The following is a 19,806-nucleotide window of genomic DNA, read 5'->3' on the forward strand; positions in this document are numbered from 1 at the left end:
GAAATGAAATTGTTGGTGATGAGTTGGGAATAAAAAGCACGTGGTCAGCAGTGACCCGCCACTTGTGAAGCGAGAAGTGTTGCCAAACTACGCTCTTGCTGCATGCAACCGCACATTTGGCTGCTGCTCAGCTCTTTCTCCCTCCCGCCTGCTCTTCTCTTCTCTTTTCTGCTCTCGTCTACCATCCCGACTCCATTTATTGATTCCTTCATCTTCACTTCATTCTTTCTCAATGTGTGTGTGTTTTTTTATGGTCTGATACATACATACGCATATGATGAGCAGTCGGTAGTCAATCGAAGAAGATCTGTCTGAGGCGGCTGCAATTGCCATTACAGGTACTTATTCCTTCTTCACATAAACCGATCTGATGCTGTTCTTCATCGCGCTGATCATTTCTTGCATCTCTCTCTCTGAACAAACACCTTCGTTTGTCGTCATTGTACTAAAATGCGAACTTACTGCGTCTAATTAATTATTTAATTCCGTCATGTCAAATCTGATACGTAGTTACTCGCTCGAGTGTTATAAATGTTTCTTCTTCAATTCGTTAACTTGTTGGATGATAATCCTTCCGAAGTGTTGCCAAACTTGTGTTGCCACTGTGTTTGTTCTCATCCCAAATCAATACATTGCAAGATACCAGCTCACTTCCATCCTTCCCCAACTCACACGTACATATATATATATATATATATATTATTTGTGATGCATCATAATCTTCTTAGTTTGCAACGTCCTTAGATCCCTTTTCCTCTTATTATATGCTTATCTATATTTTGGTGTAACATAATTAAGACGAGTCAATCCTGCGAATGCAATTTTGTCCTGCCGGTGATCCTTTTCATTAGATCGGACGAGAGCCTGCTAAAACTAATCTGATTTTTTTATCATTTGAATTTAAATTTCTAGCTGATGCTGATTCTGATCCCTGCCTGTTGATCTCACGTATCCTTGGAAGTTGTGATGTAATGGTATCTTCTCGTTGCAAACAAGATGGAGATTTTTGTCTCGAGTTCTCTTTCTATATAATATTCCTTGTTAAATTCTGTCAACATGTTTCTTTCCTCCCTCCAGGTTGCACTGGTAATATAACAGCTGAAGATCTAATCCAGAAAGAGTGCTGCCTGCGCTCATGGCATCCTCCTGGTCTCAGCTCACCAGCCCAACACCAAGAGCAGCAGCCGATGGGGAGCTTCGACGATCCTTGTCTAACAAAGATCTGCACATGCACAGACGGGCTAACATGCGCCGCTCATATTCTGACAACCATCTTTGCTGTGCCAGCTCCATCAAGGCTGCCTCTGCTCCTCCTTCCAAACTAAAGATCAGTCCCTCTGTTGGCTTCTTCAACATACAGCTATCTGACACATTAAAGTCATTTATCTTCGATCTAGATCAGGCAAATGCAGACAATAGCTATGAGAGTGATCTTGACGACTATGAAACTGATATGGATGAGGGTAAGGGGCGGGTAAATTGGATGGAGAGACTCGTGGAGCTTCGGAATAACTGGAAAGGGAAGCAAGGTACAGTTGAGGAGGATTATGGGGAAGTTGATGGTGACGGTGAAGGCGATGAGGAAGGCGAAGGCTGTGGAGAGGAAGGCGGGTGTGAAGTGGAATACGAAGAAGATGAAGAAAGCTGGGACACTGCCTTCAATAGAGAGATCTTCTCATCCATGTTGAGGAGCATTTCCTGGTCAGATGCCAAGATTTTCTCCCACCTAGCTTTCTTGTGTAACATGGCATATGCGATCCCTGCTCTTAAGGTATGGATTGTTGTTTTATTTATTTGGATCAAACCCTGCCCGGGTCTGTCTTATGTTGCATGTATGTAACCATATTCTTGTGTGAGTACTATTCTTGCAGACACAGGATTTGAAACGATATTGTGAGCTAGACTATGTAACATCTTCCCTGGAGAAGAAGGTGGAGGCTGCAGCTATCAAAGAGAGAGTCGAACAGGGATCAACAATGACATCATCATCAGAGGTTAAAGATCCTGTTTCAACAGCACAACAGAAACCAGTGGTTCGGTCATCTGCTGCCTATGAGATTGCTACATCTGCTGCATCCTATGTCCAGTCCCGGGCTAAGGGCTTAATATCCCGAGGAGCAGAGCCCCAGATACAGGTTGATGAGAGTACTTATCCTCCCCGTAGAATACACAAGTCTGAGATGGCGGCATGTGTGGCAGCATCAACAATGACAGCAGTGGTTGCTGCTGGAGAGAATCAGAAAGAGAAGGCAGCAAAGGATCTTCAGTCACTTCATTCCTCACCATGTGAATGGTTTGTCTGTGATGATTCGAGGACGAACCTTCGCTGCTTTGTCATTCAGGTACTGCTATTGATCCAAGGCAGATGATATTCGAGACAATTGAACATAAATTCACTAGTTTGTGGCAAACTGCAGGGATCAGACTCGTTAGCCTCCTGGCAAGCAAATCTCCTCTTCGAACCAACTAAGTTTGAGGTGAGAACTGCCATCAGAACACAAGCACAAGCACCGTCCCACAAATTATAGCAAGATTCATCTAAGAAAAGGAAATGTCATCTGATCTGCAACAGGGAACTGATGTTCTAGTCCATCGAGGCATATATGAAGCAGCAAAGGGTATATATGACCAGTTCATGCCAGAAATAAAGAAGCACCTTAACAGATTCGGCGACCAAGCAAAGCTTCAATTCACCGGGCACTCACTTGGGGGCAGTCTTGCACTTCTAGTCAACTTGATGCTGCTAACAAGAAAGGTAGTTGAGCCATCTGCTCTTCTTCCAGTGGTCACATTCGGTTCCCCATTCATCTTCTGCGGTGGCCACAAGATTCTGGATCAATTGGGCCTCGATGACAACCATGTTCATTGTGTGATGATGCATAGAGACATTGTCCCAAGAGCATTCTCCTGCAATTACCCCAACACAGTCACTCAAGTACTAAAGCGTCTCAATGGCACATTCCGGTCCCATCCTTGCCTCAACAAGAATGTGAGTATCATCTTGAAACAAATAATCGATCACATGTTATGGTTTTCCCAGGACAGCTAACTCATCCTTAATACATGTTCCTCGTTGCAGAAACTGATGTACTCTCCAATGGGAAAACTGTTCATCCTCCAGCCTGATGAGAAGTCCTCACCACCACATCCAATGCTTCCTCCAGGCAGAGGTCTATTTGCCCTAGACAATACCAACAGTACCTTAACCAAGAGAGCTATTCGCGCCTTCCTGAATTCTCCTCATCCCATAGAAATATTAAGTGATCCTACAGCCTACGGCTCCGAGGGTACTATAATCAGGGACCATGATTCGAGTAACTACTCTAAGGCAGTGAGTGAAGTAATAATGGAACAAACCAGACTGGTGGTTCGAAAAACAAGGAAACAGAGAAACCAGATATGGCCACTCCTAACGGCACAACCACGACATGAGTTAAGCTATCAGTGTAACATACAAAATAACAAGCCAGACGTGACCGAGAAAGCACTGGCTGGAGTTTAGAGAAGTGAATTTGAATATTTATTTGTAAATACACACCACAAAGACCTCCTTCACAGTGTAAAGAAATTTCATAATGGAACTCCAGTTACAAAGTGCTTAAACTTAAGATTCTTGTAGTGTATTATCTCAGTAGAGAAAATGAACAGAAAAACGAAAGATAGCAGTCAATGCTCATGAAACTGTCTAATACAATAGAGTAGCACCATATAATTTGATCCAAACATTGTTTGCTCTAGATAACAAGAATCGTGAGATTTTGTAGCTAACACATACCTATCGTCATTCTAGAATCCTTCATACTACGACAGCAACCAGGAACAGCATTGCATTGAGATAGATACCTGTGGAAAAACACCAAAGAGCACAATTGATTGTAATCTTTATAGAAACCCTGACAAAAAGCGTCTGAGGTTTGGGTAGAATATTGTGAGACTGAACCTTCTCTGCAAAACTCTGGTTTCCATTCATGCTGTAGCCTGTATATTGTCGACATTCAGCCCAAGAAAATATTTTACAATATGAAACCCTAAAGTTATATCCATAGGAACTTTTGTAAGGAAAAAAAGCCCTACAATCAACTAAATCTAGTTCGATGGCATCACATCTTGCTACACTACTGCTTATGATAGGAGAAATATACCCAATTAAACAGAATTTTTACGCAATTTCCACTTCTTTCCTTCAAATCCTCCAAGTCTTGAGTGGATAGCAATCTGATTACTAGCTATTTACAAATATGAATGCTAGCACATGCAGGCCACAAGGGCAGGCCGGAACCCAGATATAACATTTAAGGACAAAAGGGTATAATGAGTGGAACCGAATTCATCATTCACACTATATATACCACCACATTGTTCAGAATTGAAATTCAAAATGTAGAAAATTGCCGTCCTTCCAACTCAATGCTCTTCAAAAGCCAAGGAGGCAGCAAATTCATCAAGTCCTGCAAGGAAAGTAAAGTAAAAATATATCCAATTTTTTTTTATAGGAAAGCAATGAAAAGAAGCGTTGTGCCAGCGGATAAATAACTAGCCAAGTTTATGATTCTATATAGGAAAACCATTCTAGTCCTCCGACTTGAAACTCTATCATTACGACTCCAAATCAGAAGAAAAAAAACAGTTGTAGTCATCCCGGACATCCCTTTCCAGCATGACAAGATTAAACACTTGACAAGAAAAGTTCTTGACATTTCTGTAACTTATTATATAGTTATCAATATCCACCTCCTCAATAGTATCTCAAGTCTAGAACCCAACCCTTCATTACTATTAAAATAATCAATGTTCTTCACCACATTCCTTCCACATACTGGTGCATAATAATGCATCACCCCAGCTATAGCTATGATCTGAACGATATATCATTTTAGATTTACTTAATTTAATTGTTAAAACTCACCATCAATGAATATATAAAACAGCTCAAGTTGTTTTAATTTCTGGATAATTTCAAGATAGAGTTTGGATTACCTCTTATGATAAGGTGAAGGTGGTTGATCTGGTGAAGACTGGTGCCTAGTGTTTCCATTGCGCCCATGGTCCTGCAATGTTCTGGATGCAGTTCCCTCATTTAGGTGTGAGTTTTCATCGACTCCAGGCAAATCTACAGGACCCAGAGAACCAAATTCAAGCTGTTCACCATTGAATCCATAGGCAGCATTATGATCAAACGGATACCACACCACAACTGGTGGAACAGATGGTCCATTGGAAACTCCAAGGGGATTTGTGGGCGCAAGAGGGAACATGCCATAAGCCATGTTCTGAGTACCATCCATATTTGAATTCGAGTTCAATAGGCCATTCTGTGTCTGGTAAGGGAACGATTCATGTCTGAATGAAACCCATGAATTGTCAGGTTGACTATCGGAAGAAGTAGAACGGTTGACTCTCATACTCGATCTATCATTATGGCTGCGGTTATGGTTGCGCCCAGCAGCACGTGATTTTGAGTTAGCATTCCAATTACCCTCCCTGTCACCATACATACCATTCCTATCATGATTATAACTTCCCTTCCGAGTACCAGTTGAGTGGCGCTCCCTGCCAGACACCTTCTAAAGCAATGTAAGGGAAAGGGTCATTAATGCTATACTGAGTGCTGGACCTATTTAAGGAGGATGAACATTCAAGCATTCTACAAGAAATTTGAAAGACTAGGAAAAGATGGATTACGTGCAGAACAAACTGAAAGTGTAGGTAAGAAGAAATTGAACCGTCAATGTAATAAGTACCACCATTACTTATCATACACCAAAAGGACTAATCCCAAGTCAAAACATCCATACCATATATTTAAATTTTTTCCATATAAGGAAATAAACAACCAAGAGCGTCAATTTTGATATTTAATAAAATTTAGTAGACTAAATCAATCCAAATGACATAACACATTGATATATTTCCATGTATAATGACACATGCATAACAAGTAACTGCATCCTTACAGGATTAGGCAGGTATGTCCCAGTGCCGCTCCGAGCTCTTGGAATCTCATCCACATAGCGCTGATACACATTGAGAGGTCTATTAGAAACTGACTGGAGGGGAGTTACAGGAACGAAACGGTTCCCATAACTCGTCATGAGCTGGGGAAAGATGTTTGTATTTGTCAAAAGTGGCCGACCAGCATTTTCATATGGAAATCGACCCTGAAGATAAGCAGGAGGGACCATTACAGGTGAAGGGTAGAGTAAGGGCCCATGGAACCGTGAATCCTGACAAGACCTTCCAACCAGCAAATTTTGCCAGTGGCTGGCAAAGTCACTATGAAGAATATCAGATGTTTTTCTTTCAGATGTCTTGGTAGCAGATTTCTCTTTAAAAGAACTTGAAGAATCTGAATTATAATATTCCACATGACTATAATCATGAACTGGTTCCCTGTTTGTCAAGGTTTCAACACCTCCATAATAGCCAATTGATGGATCAGAGTTGCCTTTCTCAGGTGGAATATATCGAAGCATTGCTACAAATGGGACTGGAGGCCCAGCAGGATAAAAAGGAACTAGCCCAGAATCATCATTCATTTTCTGTCTCAGGCCAGGATCAATAAGCATTTGAGGCAAAGAGATCATTGAATCCATACCATTTGTTTGAGCAGCTTCAAAATCATTTAGCCTTGGAGCCTGCAAAGAAACACCTGGCTCAAGCTCAGAGTGCCCTTCTACCATTTCAGTTCTGTTGTTTGACAAGACAACAGATTTCTGATCATCGTCCTCGGTCTCAAGTACTAAATGTTCAGACATTTTCTTGCCTTTGCCATGGCTGGTAGATAGATCCGCAGATGCTATTTTCTTCCCACATTTTTCTTTTGAAGATTTTGTTGAGGATTCTTCCCAAGAACTCTCCGAAGAAGTTCTACTTCTCAAAGAATTACTGCATGTAGCAGAAGAGAATCTTGAACTAGCCGATGTTTCTTCTGCACAAGCGTCACCACTTCTATCATCTTGTATGGGAAAGTTATCAGTGCCTTGCCGCCGTGATCCACGTTTTCCCCTTAAATTCTTCTGCTGACTCCTCATGGAATTGGCAGAGCTACTTGCTCTGCATGGAGGAACATATTTGGCACCAGACATCAATCCTGGCTGTTTATCATCAGACTGGAGCATTTCAAAATTCCCATTCTCAGGGTCACAGCCACTAGAGGAACAGACATCTTGCTCCTTCCAGATATCATTATCAACTTCTTCCAAGTTTACCTCCATAGAATCAAAATTGTCATTGCTTTGCTCAAATGAATTTTCAGAGGGTGAATTCACCCTAAAGCCATGGAAATATTGTTGCAACTGTGGCGAAACTAAACCATGAGAAAATTGTAAATTAGTGAAAGATGGATTGATCAATGGAATATGTGAAGGAAACAATCCTGACAAATTCTGCTGAGCATATCCCATAGAAGTAAGAAAGGATGGAGGGATGGAGAAAGGTACATGAGCTGCATTTATATGGGAAGGAACATGAAACTGGCCATCATAACCTTGAAGGGAAGCAGATGCCATCATATTCACAATATCTTGGTTTTCCAGCTGCCCATCTTGAGCTTCAGAGTTGGCATAAAACTCTTTACTGAAAGCATTAGAACCCAAATCTTTGAGATAGGTATTTAAAGCATGACTGGAATCAGTAGCATAAGTATCCAGAGATGAAGCATTCCTCATAGAAGAAGTATCTGTAACTGAAGAATGATTAACGTGGCTTCCCAGGCTTTCAGATCCATGGTACTTCTTTCTATTATTTGCATCTGTATTTGAACAAGTACCATGTGGGTATGCAGTTTCTGATTGTCTGTTATGTTGTGATTGAGATAAGACATAGCCATAAGCATCAGTTAGTTCAGGACTTGAGTGGGTTCGAGCAAAAAGAAATCGTCCCTGGGGTATGCTCGCCAGATGATCAACTTTCAAATCTTTCTGAGTTTCATTGCTAACAGAAACCTTTGCGGAGACATTCTTTCTTCCCAGTCGATCAGGAATCTGTAACATGTTTGGATTTTTACTTTTTAGATTTTGTATGTGGGAAGCTGCAGATACCTCACGTGCTGGCATAACAGTAGCAGCAATTCCCCCATGCTGTGAAGAAACACTGCGCCCATGACTTCCCCTGTCCTCTTTCTCATGAACCACCGAGTTTGCATTTACATTACTCCCACCCATATTATTAGAATTCCTAAAATCAGAAAGATCATCTGGAGTTGATAATCTCTTCTGCGATAAGACATCCCCAGCCGCATCTGGCCTCTGACCACTTCCATGTCTCTCCCATGTATTTGTGAAGAACTGGTTGACTTCAAATATTAAGTTGTCTTTGGGGCAATCAAGTAATCTGGCCAGTCTCTTAGCTCCAAAAGCAAATGCACTCCGAATCCTAAAGAAATTACCTGAGAAACAAGAATACAATATCACATCGATTAGAAGGGGGGCAGTCATGCAGAGTTATTCAGCAATTATAGATTCCTGCAAGTAGTCATTAGAATGCTTTTCGGCAAAAAATAAAAAAGAAAGAAGAAATAAGATGATTGACGTTTAGATTTAATATCAAATAACCTAGTCATGGAAAGGGACTTTGCTCAGATAAAGTACAAATAGCAACTAACTGATATTCATCAAATCACATTGTTCTCCATTTCAAACCATGAGCAGGAGATATATAAAAACTTTTCCACACACTATGCAAAACCATATGATAAATCATCTAAGGCTTCATTTGCACAACTCTCATGGACCATTTCTTTGTCGTGAAGCTCAATAATATTCTCAGACATTTTCGAATCAAATAATTCTTTTACATGACAAATTTGTGAATGGAACAATATGTATAAGGGGGTGCAGAGTGATGATCCCAAATTTTCCTTAGTCATCCAAAACCCCACTCCTTCCTACTTTCCCTCAGATTGTGATACACACTTCTGCATATCAATCACATGAAACTATAGTTAAGGCACCATTGTAGTATCATAGATGTCCCCAAAACCAAATCCTAAGCTTGAGAATACAGCAAAACAAGATCATAGTCAGTAGTCACTGTAGCGAAGTAATTATTCCTGTAGACCACAATTTTGAAGCCAACTCTCAATTAAATCTAAATGTTTTCTTGGACAAAATAAACAGCAAAAAAAATTCTTCAAGCACATATTCTTGCATTAATAAGAGAGAATGATTCCAAACCACAAGAACAAACGCTAATAGGCCATCCCTATGAAATTATGAATTAGGAAGGTCAAATAGACCAGTTTATAAAGTGTATTAGACAGAAGACTAAAGTATCAAAATAATCTTGAAGACAATCAAAGCATAAATGTAAACTAATAGAGATTTTTCAAGCCAGAGTTACCTTTACTAACACTACGCCCAAGATTGTTGCTCACTCGTAATGGATCGATTACATTAAAATGTTTTGAAACAAATGGCTGTCCACTATTTTCCTGGCCACCAGGAAAAACAGAGTATGCAATGCTACAAGACTCAAGAAAGTTTTTGCTAAGCAACAATTCTCCACTGTCCTTTCGAGGCGGATCCGCTGTGAATATTCAAATGGAATCCACAGATCAGTAAGAATACAAAGATATTTTCCATATCAAGTACATTTAGGGTGTGTTTGTTTGGGGGATTGGATTTACTTTTCCCTATTCATCCCATTTTTCCCCCCAAAAACATCAAATCAAACACCTATTTTTCATTTTTACATTATACTAAAAATCAATTTTACATTCAAAATATCACATCGACGCCTATTTATATCACATCATATAACTATTTAAATTCAAAAATTTTTACTATTCAAATCTCAACTCAAAATCCAAACCCCCAAACAAACACACCCTTAGTAATCAATTTATATAAGGCATAAAAAAATACCTGTAACATCAGGTAGAGAGCTGATGGGTACCGGTCCCCATAAGCTAACACAAAAATTGTCCCAGTCAAACTTGCTGAAGAACTCCAAAAAGCGATAAAGAACCTGCAAGAGTTTCGAAGGGTAATTCATATTGCAACCAAGGAACATAATTTAGAATAAAGATCTACAAAAGGGTAAATAATTTACCTCGAGAGGTCCTTGAAAGGAATTGTTGAACACATGAAATATGTAAAGAACCAAGGTCTCCAGGGCATATGTAGATATGAGTCCATGATGAGCTCCCAATATACGACTCTCGTAATAGCACCAAGCTTTAACCAAGATAATACTACGCTTGAACAGGTGATTTTGATCTATAAGATTATCAATCTAGACAAAGATAAATTTTTTCATCAGACCAACATATAGGTGTTCACAGAACTTAAAGAGTTCTCATACACATCCATCAATCAAAATGCATAACTCACCTCGTCAAGGAAGCAGAGTGTACATAACCCCCCAACCTGATTAAAAGATATATCCACTACAATATTTTCCACAAGACATTTGATTATTTTCACCTGTAACATAAGACAAAAAATGACACCAAAAACCATATGTTAAGGCAAAATAGAAAAAAGAAACTACAATGACTTAAAAACAAGAGTTCAGCAATTTCTTAGGTAAGTCAAAACAAAATGGCTGCAGTCTAGCAGATGGTATAGTAATGTCAACATCCATTTAACCTACAACTTCTTTATTAGGTAAAATTAACGTCTACTAAAACTAATTCCATAGCATCAAAGTATATTCCATCACAATTCCACCACCTAAAGTGCCAAAGCTTCCATCTAATGTTCCAGGCTCTACAATCATAAAGGTAGTCAAAAGAAACACCAGATACTAGTAGAATATTTGTTTCTTTTGTTTTTCTGACCACAGAGAAATGAGAAAGACTATCAAAATCTTCCCAAGTAACTATCAACCAAGACACCATACCAGTGCTGCTCTGCAGGAAATAAATAAATAAATGGTAATAATAATAATAATGGATGGCAGACTGAATACGTGAAAACCAGTCACACAAAAAGAAGCAGCGATTAGAGAAAGTTCAAATAGAAAAAACTAGTGTAACATAAGGTCAGGTTCGTTATGAGGGCATACTTCTGCTTGAATATACTGAACCTCCTTCACATGAAATTCGGCATTCTCATTTTTTTCCTCATTTTCAAGCATATCACGAACCAGATTGGCCCATGTATCTTTTAGATTTTGATCATGGCTGAAAGCAGTCAAATCAATGTCTCCATCAGGTAGATAAGTCTTCAAGGGTACAGAACCAAAAGTGCAGACCTGCTCCAATTGAATGAATATAAGAGAAGATGAATCAGTAGGTATAAAAGGTGGACTGCATAACAAATGCAAACAAAGCACATCGTTCATTACGCCTTTTGGAAGGAAAAAAAAAAAAAAAAAAGGAAAGGAAAGAAAACCGTGGAAAAGCTCTGACAGACCAAAACTGCAAAATTTTGTGATATAGCTGTCATTTCATTCATTCAACAATAGTACGGTTTAAAGGACAGCACATTTTTCAGGATGAAACATACAGATTAATTGCAAAACATTGGACAAGTACCATCATACCCATGGTCTCAGTTAAAAAATGATGGCACCTGCAGTGTGAGTTATCCTATAGAGCACATAAAATCCCACAGAATGATCACACTAATCCCTATCAGTTCATCATGACAAACTCTATCATTCTTCTACCATGCCCATATATCCGCAAGCAAATAATTTGTTAAAGAAAGGTATTCCATCCCTTGCATCCATAGTGCATTACTATCAGCATTATGATTTATTCAAACAAAACCCTATAAATTCTGGGAAAAAAGAAATCCTGAATTTTTCCCCTTGTTAATATGTGATAGTGTTGGAAACTAGAAGAAACAACACCACTTGAAAGGCCAATGAAATGAAAAATGCCCCAAAATCATTCCAATCACCTGACAGGGAAAGCACTTCATAATGAGCTCCTGCACATAATTAGCAACAGCATTCCTCCGTTCTTCAGATAGCTGATTGGGCTGAATGCAGGCAATGAGGTCTGCTGTCCGCTCCTCTGCTCTCAACCATCTATCCGAATCAAGGGCCCTCATAACTGGACCTGCCCCAGGCAAAATACCATTTGGCAATGGCTCAGCCGACTCAGGCAATCTCTCATTTTCTCCCATGCACCGCTACCTTTAATAAAACCTAACTAAAGCTACAAAAATTGAACAAACCTCAATTCAAATTAAAATTCAGTTTCTAATCAACCAACCTACAATACACAGTTCGCAGCAAATAAAAATCCCCTGAACACGAAAGAAACCCAATGAAATCCAACTGAGGGGAAGAGCAAACTCAAAAGAACCCAACTTTGCAGCGGGTAAACTATCAACCTATTCGCATAAAGCAACAGCAATAGCAATAGCAATAGCAATAATAAACTCTTTTAACCATCCAAAACCCCAATAATATGACTGAGAAGGAAACCGGATAAACAAAATATTCGATCAATAATCCAACTCAAAACCAACGACGACAACAATATGATAATAATAACCTAATGAAACTCGCTTCAGATATATTGGTCGGATGCAAATGAAACAACGGGTAGCACTTGGAACATAGAATAGAATATTCAATTTGGTTTATGAGCGGAGCGGAAGAGGAAGAAAGGCAAGATCGACAAATTCTGGAAAGAGGGGAACCCCCAAAAAGGCAAAAACGGCAGATAAAAAGGGCTTTCCTTATTCTCGTTAATAAATATTCGTATTCAACTTTGGGGATGGATGAGCACGTCGAAAATTGCGAATGGGAGACGGGATTTTGTTAGGGTAAATTTGAAACTAGATTGACGACGTGAGGAATGAGATTTGATTTTGATTGGGAATTGGATGCGCCAGTGTGCGTGTGGTGCGGAGATGGAACCGAAACGGAAATGGAATTTGGGGGAAAGCGAATAAATAAATAATGGGCGAAACGATAGATAGATGGCGATGATGATGGTGATGAATCATGAATCAGATGATACATACATACATACATACATACATACATACATACGCCCTGGGACGGACGGGCGCCTCCACCTCTTTCATTTCGGGAAACTCTACTCGGGTCGGGTCGGGTCAAATCGGGTCATTTCGAATCGGATCGGGTCAAATTGAATGTAAGCAAACTCTTCCATTCTATGCACTTCGAATTTGGCATGACCCGAATTAAGCCCATACGTTCGTTCTTGTTGATCTTTCGGATAGGTGTGTTTGTTTGGAGTTAAGTTTCGGATTTGAATTTGAAATAGTAAAATTTGTTCCTCCTTTAAAAAGTGGAATTGAATTTAAAGTTTAACAAATAACAAAAATTTCAATTGAAATAAATAAAAAATTTATATTTTAATATATTAAATGAAAATATATATACATATATGATTTAATAATTTTTTTATATATATAAACAAATTACTTGAATTTATTCTTTTTATATTTAAATTTTTACTATTTTTTAGATAAAATAATTACAGACTATATTTTTTTGTACGAGACTATATTAGTATACAAAATATTCTACCTTGGGTTACTATTTTTTTTTTATCAGTTATTACTCTTGAAGTATATATTGAGTAATATTCTACAAATTACGTTAGTGAAGAAAGTTAGCGGCAGGTGGAGTCCCTGAGGCGGGGTCTGAACCCATGGCCTTACTGTAATAAGTTCATTTTCAACACTACCATGTCATTTTTTATTGGACTTTATTTATTAATTCTTTTTTAGGTCATTTCAATTGTATCGATTTTTTATTTTAAATTTTAAATTTTTATTTTTTTATTTGTGCCCTTAAACTTGTATGTATACATACATGTATCAAGAAATGAACCAAATGAAAATACGTATACATAATTCATCAGCAAGTGTGTTATTATTGTAATTATACATTTGTACATAGTATTATTATTACATATTTATACCATTATTGATATACCATTATTATAGTTAATTAGACTCATAATTTCATATAGAGAGCGATCTGAATGCTCATCCAATTAAGCCAAGCAAGCAGCTTACACGGCGAAAGAAATCCTGCATTTCATCATAAACAATAGTGAAGAAAATAAAATTTGCACAAATTAACTTAAAATAGGATCAATCTTCCGCAAAAAGAATGAAATAAAATAACTTAAAATTAACTATTCATCAAAAAAAAAAAAATTCCCCAGTAATATCAAAATCAAAACATCTATTTTTTATTTTTTATATTATACTAAAATTTAATTTTACACTCAAAACATCACATCATAATACCAATTTATATAGCATCATACAACTATTTCAATTCAAAATTTTTACTATTCAAATCTCAATTCAAAATCTAAACCCCTAAACAAAGACACTATTACAGTTTTGTTTAGGATTTAGGGTTTAGGAGATTCTCCTTAAACTTTACTATTCATTCTGTTTTTCTTCAAAAATATCAAATCAAACACCTATTTTTTATTTTTTATATTATATTAAAAATCAATTTTATATTCAAAATATCACATCAGTACTTATTCATATCACACCATACAACTATTTCAATTCAAAATTTTTATTATTAAAAATTTCAATCCAAAATCTAAACCCCCAAACAAACACGAACTTGGTAAATTCTCAATCAAACTTAGTTAACTCCCCTTATATTAATCGAGGGTGAGGGCGAGGACGAGGAGCGTACGTGGAGCAATTGAAGTTCTTATCGGCAATGGGGGGCATGTCGAAGGAGACTCCACAGGCTTTAGGAAGGCCGGTAATCTTGTCGGGAATGATTTGATCGCCGAGCTTTTCTACTGCTTGCTGTAGGCAGTTGCAAAGCTTAACGCGATCCTTCTTGGTGGTCGCCTCGGCTACTATGGCCTTAACGCCGCTGCAGCATGCGCTCGGCGGATTCTCCGATTTTTCGCTCTCCACGTACGATACGCACGAAACCAGCTTGGTGTCCACCGACATGCACGACGCTGCCAGGTGATCGCCGGAGCTCATTACAACCACGGCCATCATCATCATCGATATCATCCCCAGAATCGCTATGTTTGCCATATATATATATTATGGATGAATGAATGAATGTGTAATGTGTTTTTTTGAATTAGACAGATGACAACTACGTCTATACAAATGGTTTACTACAGAATACTCTCGTACAAGATCATATCAAATCAAATCCTATATATATAATAGTAGAAGATTGTATTTGTTGCCTTGAAATTCTGAAATTAGAATTGGAATGCAAATGGTGTGGAGATGAGAGTTAGTTGCGGTCGGGACATGGGAATTGGGGATTAATTAATTAAGCTATATATTGTCACGGTTCTGATTAAATATAATTATATTTTACTAAGGGTTCATTTGGATTGACTTAAAAAATAAGCAAAAGCAGTTCGATTTTGCATTTGGATAAATCATTATAAAAGCAGTTTTTCGTAAAAAATTATTTGGACGTTATATGGTTGAAAGTGCTTTTAAACCGTTAAAATTATTTAAAAGGATATGCGGTTAATATAATACTAGTATTTTTCTATAACACTTTTGTAATTCAATTTAAATTGTATAAATTATATTTAAAGATTTTAAATTAAATTATAAAAAATATACTTTTAAATTTTGATTATTTATATTTTAAAATTTTAATTTAAGGACAATATATCAATTAAACATAAAATTATAGTATAATATTACATAATTTGTATTTTATAATTTATTTTAAAATTTTATAAATTATATTTAGTAATTTAAGTATAATTAAAAAATTTATATACTTCTATTTACATTCGGTATTTAAATTTTAAATTTTAATCCAAATATAGTACATAAATTAAAAATAATAAATTAATTATATTTTTTAATTGGTATTAAAATACAATATATAAGTTATTTATTTTTATATTATATTATATTATTATATTTCTTTTATTTTTATTATTATTAATATTATTATTATTATTATTATTATTATTCTTTTATTTTTATTATTATTAATATTATTATTATTATTATTATTATTATTATTATTATTATTAAGGATAAAATAACTGAAAAGTAGTTCTGCTTACCCCAATGTGCTTTTGAAATAAAATACTTTTCCAACTTAAAAAGTTGCTTCTGCTTTTGGATAGAAACCAATGCAAACAGGTGCAAACTGCTTGTTTTAGAAGTAGAAGCCAAAATCTCCTGCCAGAAGCCAATCCAAACCAGGCCTTAAAATATAATATATAAGTTATTTATTTTTATATTATATTATATTATTGTATTTATTATTATTATTATTATTATTATTATTATTATTATTATTATTAAAGATAAAATAATAATTTTAACTGAAAAGTACTTCTGTTTATTTCAAAAGTTACCCCAATGTGTTTCAAAAAAGCACTTTTCACCTTCAAAAGCTGCTTCTGCTTTTGGACAGAAGTCCATGCAAACAAGTGCAAACTGCTTTTTTTTTTTTTTTTTTTTTTTAAGCAGAAGCCAAAAGCTCCTACCAGAAGCCAATCTAAACGGAGTCTAATAGTAAAGTAGTACTTTTTTCGTCCGACTTTAAGAACTTTATTTATCTTTTGGGTAACTGTTTTTTTAGTCCCGTAAATGGACCTCCTTATCATTTTAGTCCCGTAAATGGAGTCTGTCGCAAATTAGTCCCATAAGTGAAAAATTTTCGCTGTTTTAGTCATCCGGCGCCGGAGATGCCCGCGTAGCTCGCTGGAGGTGACGTGTCCGCCAGATTTTTTATTTTTTTTTCATTTTTTTAAATTTTTTTAAACTTATTTTTAATTTATTTAAAATTTTATTTGTATTTTTTTAATTTTTTATTTGATCCAATTAAAAAAAATTAAAAAAATTAAAAAAAAAATAAAATAAATCTACGTGTCCGCCAGGTGTCGCTGACCTGGTGGGACACCTGGCGGACACGTCACCTCCGGTGAGCCACGCGGGCGTCTCCAGCCGGAGGACTAAAACAACGAAAATTTTTCACTTATGGGACTAGTTTGCGACAAGCTCCACTTACAGGACTAAAATGATAAAGGAGTCCAGTTACGGGACTAAAAAAACAGTTTACCCTTATCTTTTTGTGTCATTGTACTTAACATTAAAAATATTTTTATATTTGTATAATTTTTTTTCACAAATGTCATTATAATAGTATTATAAGACTCTAATAAAAGTATTTTTGTCATTTTCCCTTAATTTGTACTATGTTTTCATATAATAATTAATATTCAAATATTATCACGATAAAAAATAAATGAGACCCTTAGAGACGAACGGAAGTAGTATATACTACTAGACAACACATTATATTATATATATATATAAATTTACAACACATATAAAATAAAACTAACAGCACATACTAACATTTTATACAATATATATTATCTTTTATATTTTCATATTCAATCTATAGTATGCTGATTGATACAATCAATATGGTGTTAATAAATCTCTAATCAGTATCATAATAAAAAACGATCGAAATGATATGGTTTGAATAAATTAATTAATAGAAATGTTTCAATTAATTAGGGTTAAAAAGGTATTTTTGTCGTTAAGTATGAGATTTTATATTAGTATTATAGAAAATAACATTTTGTATATTTGAATTATATTCTTGACTTTTCTTAGATATATGTAGTTGTTGACTTCTATTGAATGATATTTAATTATTGGGTAATATTTTTTAATAACGGTACTATTTTTTTATATTTTGACTTGAAAGAACACAACCTAAGTAATTATTAACTTCATTAAATTTTGGAATTTTGTCCTTACGTTTGTAATTACATCTTAGTTAGTTACAATGTGTTTAAAGATAAGTATTTTTAATTAATGTAATATAAAAGTGTAACTAATGTATGTAAAAGTTGTCGAGCCACACGTGTATATGTCATCCGTTGGTGAAGACCTACCAGTGACACGTATATGGGTCATGGCTTACGAATTGCGAGACTTGGTAACTATTTAGTTTGGCAAAGCCTAATTTTGTTCTAAAATTCAATATTCGAACCTTTGAATTTTGGTATCAAAACTATAAAAGTACGAGGCCATCATACAAGTGGCATGTGTGACATTGATGATCGGCACTAATGACCTATACAATGAGTTTTCTCTCTTTCTAAAAACATAAAAAATTTCATCATTTACCCTCCTCTGCTCTTTCTAGTTTTCTAAAATATTAAAGTGCCATACAAATTTGAAAATATCGTCGCTTAATCTTTGAAAACATTATACCGATGACTGGAAGCACTATCAAGACGAATTTATTTTGCAAAAAGAGAGTTTCCTTCAATATATTTTTATTATTTTATCGTGATTCGTTGTAATAATTACAAAACAAATATTTACTTCTACTGCGAAAAAAATTGTCCACTGATCAAATTACTTACACAATCAATACGGCCGAAATTCCAATAGTCTAACTGAAAATTGTAATTCTCTTAAAGTCAACCCAAGAGGTCACTCCTGGAGTCAACGCTCCTATTGTCACTAGCAGTAAGGGAATGGTTACGGTGCTAAATTGAAAAAATCAGCACCCAGCACTCGTAATATATACAAACAACACACAGTCTTATAACAGACATGTATATAATAAGGGCATCCGTTGTTTGTTTATAATTAAAAATGTGTTGTATAACAGTATATGGTGTATTAAACTCAACTGTTGTGTATGTTGTGTGAGACTATAGTATATGTTGTTAGTTCATATGTTGTATATGTATTATATTAATGCATACAATGTGTTTTGTTTAGTACTATTGTGTGTTATTTTTTAGTACACAACATGTTGTCAACACGATACTGAATGTACTAAATTTTAAATTTAAATACCGTAATCGCTACCCTACCGCTAGACTTGTTGTCGCCGCTACCGCCAAACGTATTGGCATTGTTGCTCAAACTATCGGTTCTTATGCAAACTTAATTTAGGTTGTCCCAAGTAGGTCCGAAAGGTTCTTGGGATTTGTTACTACCCCTACGGTTTTTGCAGCCTAGAATACTACCTAAGGTTTGACCCAAGAGTGATACCTTAAACGTTGGTGCCCAAACCATTTGCGAGTTTAAATTTCATGCAATGACCAAAGAAGATATTGTTCTACCTAATATTCATAGGTTTTGCAATATTTATATTTCAAGATGACCTAACAATGCAGGAGCCAATACAGACATTAGACTCGCACCAATTTTGCCTCATTGGCCCATAGAGACTACATGGCTCAAAACACCTATTAAGTAGTTTTTCTAATATGTTTTATAACATATACTAGTATAAAATAAAGATTTCTAACAAGTTGTGAAATACCCTAAAAAAATAAATACAAGATCAAAAATATTGGACCCAAGATGTTTGATCCGTTTTATTGACTATAAAATGTAGATGATTGTTTCATCATTAAACAAGTAAAAGAATTTCAACACATAATTTACTCAATCATTGATGAGGATATGGTGTTATTGAAAATATTATCAAGAGTGTGACGATAAAAGAAAAAAAAAAAAAAGTTACCTTTGAATTGAAGCAATTTCAAACATGAGCGGAATAAGATATAATTTGAAGATTTGATTGTTTGAATTTGTATTGATTATGACAACAAAAAATCGCACAAGACCAAAGTCAGATAAATCGCCAAAGATAATTTGATTGAAAAGTCTTCCAAGAAATGTGGATGCCTAACTCAAGCCTTGACGTAGGTCTGCCTCTGGCCTAAATTGTTTTAAATTAAATGAAGTCTCTATCGTTCCGTCGACAAAGACAAAGGTAAGATAAACAATCTAAAGTTGTGAAATAGAAAAGCAAAACATCTAAAAAAAAAAAGAAAAAAAAAGGAAAAAAGAAGCTAATTCAAAGTTCTCATATAATCTAACACATCACCACATAGTTGATCGT

At 35.8% G+C, this 19,806-nt stretch overlaps 3 protein-coding genes across 6 annotated transcripts; 1 reads left to right on the forward strand and 2 right to left on the reverse strand.

Moving 5' to 3' along the window:
- The first annotated feature begins 95 nt into the window (after window positions 1-95).
- LOC127252697 (phospholipase A1 PLIP1, chloroplastic) lies at window positions 96-3,610 on the forward strand. 2 transcript variants are annotated; one of them, XM_051276989.1, is made up of 7 exons: window positions 96-338; window positions 913-974; window positions 1,078-1,771; window positions 1,872-2,342; window positions 2,418-2,477; window positions 2,573-2,989; window positions 3,080-3,610. In XM_051276989.1, exons 3-7 carry the CDS (start codon window positions 1,136-1,138, stop codon window positions 3,500-3,502), a joined length of 2,007 nt encoding a protein of 668 aa, XP_051132946.1. In that variant the 5' UTR covers window positions 96-338; window positions 913-974; window positions 1,078-1,135; the 3' UTR covers window positions 3,503-3,610. The 2 variants fall into 2 exon arrangements, with proteins under 2 accessions (XP_051132946.1, XP_051132945.1); XM_051276988.1 differs by lacking the exon at window positions 913-974.
- A 33-nt stretch (window positions 3,611-3,643) lies between these two features.
- LOC127252696 (uncharacterized) lies at window positions 3,644-12,889 on the reverse strand. 3 transcript variants are annotated; one of them, XR_007839122.1, is made up of 10 exons: window positions 11,850-12,889; window positions 11,008-11,196; window positions 10,332-10,424; window positions 10,051-10,233; window positions 9,864-9,966; window positions 9,340-9,525; window positions 5,955-8,386; window positions 4,978-5,564; window positions 3,941-4,448; window positions 3,644-3,843 (listed from the first exon to the last, which is right to left on the reverse strand). XR_007839122.1 is itself a non-coding variant. In XM_051276986.1 (10 exons), exons 2-10 carry the CDS (start codon window positions 12,075-12,077, stop codon window positions 4,442-4,444), a joined length of 4,008 nt encoding a protein of 1,335 aa, XP_051132943.1. In that variant the 5' UTR covers window positions 12,078-12,109; window positions 12,452-12,889; the 3' UTR covers window positions 3,644-4,441. The 3 variants fall into 3 exon arrangements, 2 of the variants coding, with proteins under 2 accessions (XP_051132943.1, XP_051132944.1); XM_051276986.1 differs by having other exon boundaries at window positions 3,644-4,448; window positions 11,850-12,109; window positions 12,452-12,889; XM_051276987.1 differs by having other exon boundaries at window positions 3,644-4,448; window positions 4,978-5,561.
- Window positions 12,890-13,785: 896 nt separating this feature from the next.
- LOC127252666 (non-specific lipid-transfer protein 1-like) lies at window positions 13,786-15,049 on the reverse strand. Its single transcript, XM_051276945.1, has 2 exons — window positions 14,602-15,049; window positions 13,786-13,967 (listed from the first exon to the last, which is right to left on the reverse strand). Exons 1-2 carry the CDS (start codon window positions 14,961-14,963, stop codon window positions 13,949-13,951), a joined length of 381 nt encoding a protein of 126 aa, XP_051132902.1. The 5' UTR covers window positions 14,964-15,049; the 3' UTR covers window positions 13,786-13,948.
- Between the last annotated feature and the right edge of the window lie 4,757 nt (window positions 15,050-19,806).

The sequence above is a fragment of the Andrographis paniculata genome, unplaced genomic scaffold (genome assembly GCF_009805555.1).
Source record: "Andrographis paniculata isolate CXL003 unplaced genomic scaffold, ASM980555v1 Contig46END, whole genome shotgun sequence".
Taxonomy (NCBI): domain Eukaryota; kingdom Viridiplantae; phylum Streptophyta; class Magnoliopsida; order Lamiales; family Acanthaceae; genus Andrographis; species Andrographis paniculata.

What these genes read in the sequence shown, in the direction of transcription:
- LOC127252696 (XM_051276986.1), bottom strand. Translation starts at nt 12,077, where the DNA reads ATGGGAGAAAATGAGAGATTGCCTGAGTCGGCTGAGCCATTGCCAAAT. An exon ending in TGAAGTGCTTTCCCTGTCAG is followed by an intron (nt 11,197 to 11,849) that starts GTGATTGGAATG and finishes CAATTGGAGCAG; the next exon opens with GTCTGCACTTTTGGTTCTGT. An exon ending in TTCAGTATATTCAAGCAGAA is followed by an intron (nt 10,425 to 11,007) that starts GTATGCCCTCAT and finishes CTTATGTTACAG; the next exon opens with GTGAAAATAATCAAATGTCT.
- LOC127252666 (XM_051276945.1), bottom strand. Translation starts at nt 14,963, where the DNA reads ATGGCAAACATAGCGATTCTGGGGATGATATCGATGATGATGATGGCC.
- LOC127252697 (XM_051276989.1), top strand. Translation starts at nt 1,136, where the DNA reads ATGGCATCCTCCTGGTCTCAGCTCACCAGCCCAACACCAAGAGCAGCA. An exon ending in TCGAACCAACTAAGTTTGAG is followed by an intron (nt 2,478 to 2,572) that starts GTGAGAACTGCC and finishes GATCTGCAACAG; the next exon opens with GGAACTGATGTTCTAGTCCA. An exon ending in ATCCTTGCCTCAACAAGAAT is followed by an intron (nt 2,990 to 3,079) that starts GTGAGTATCATC and finishes TCCTCGTTGCAG; the next exon opens with AAACTGATGTACTCTCCAAT.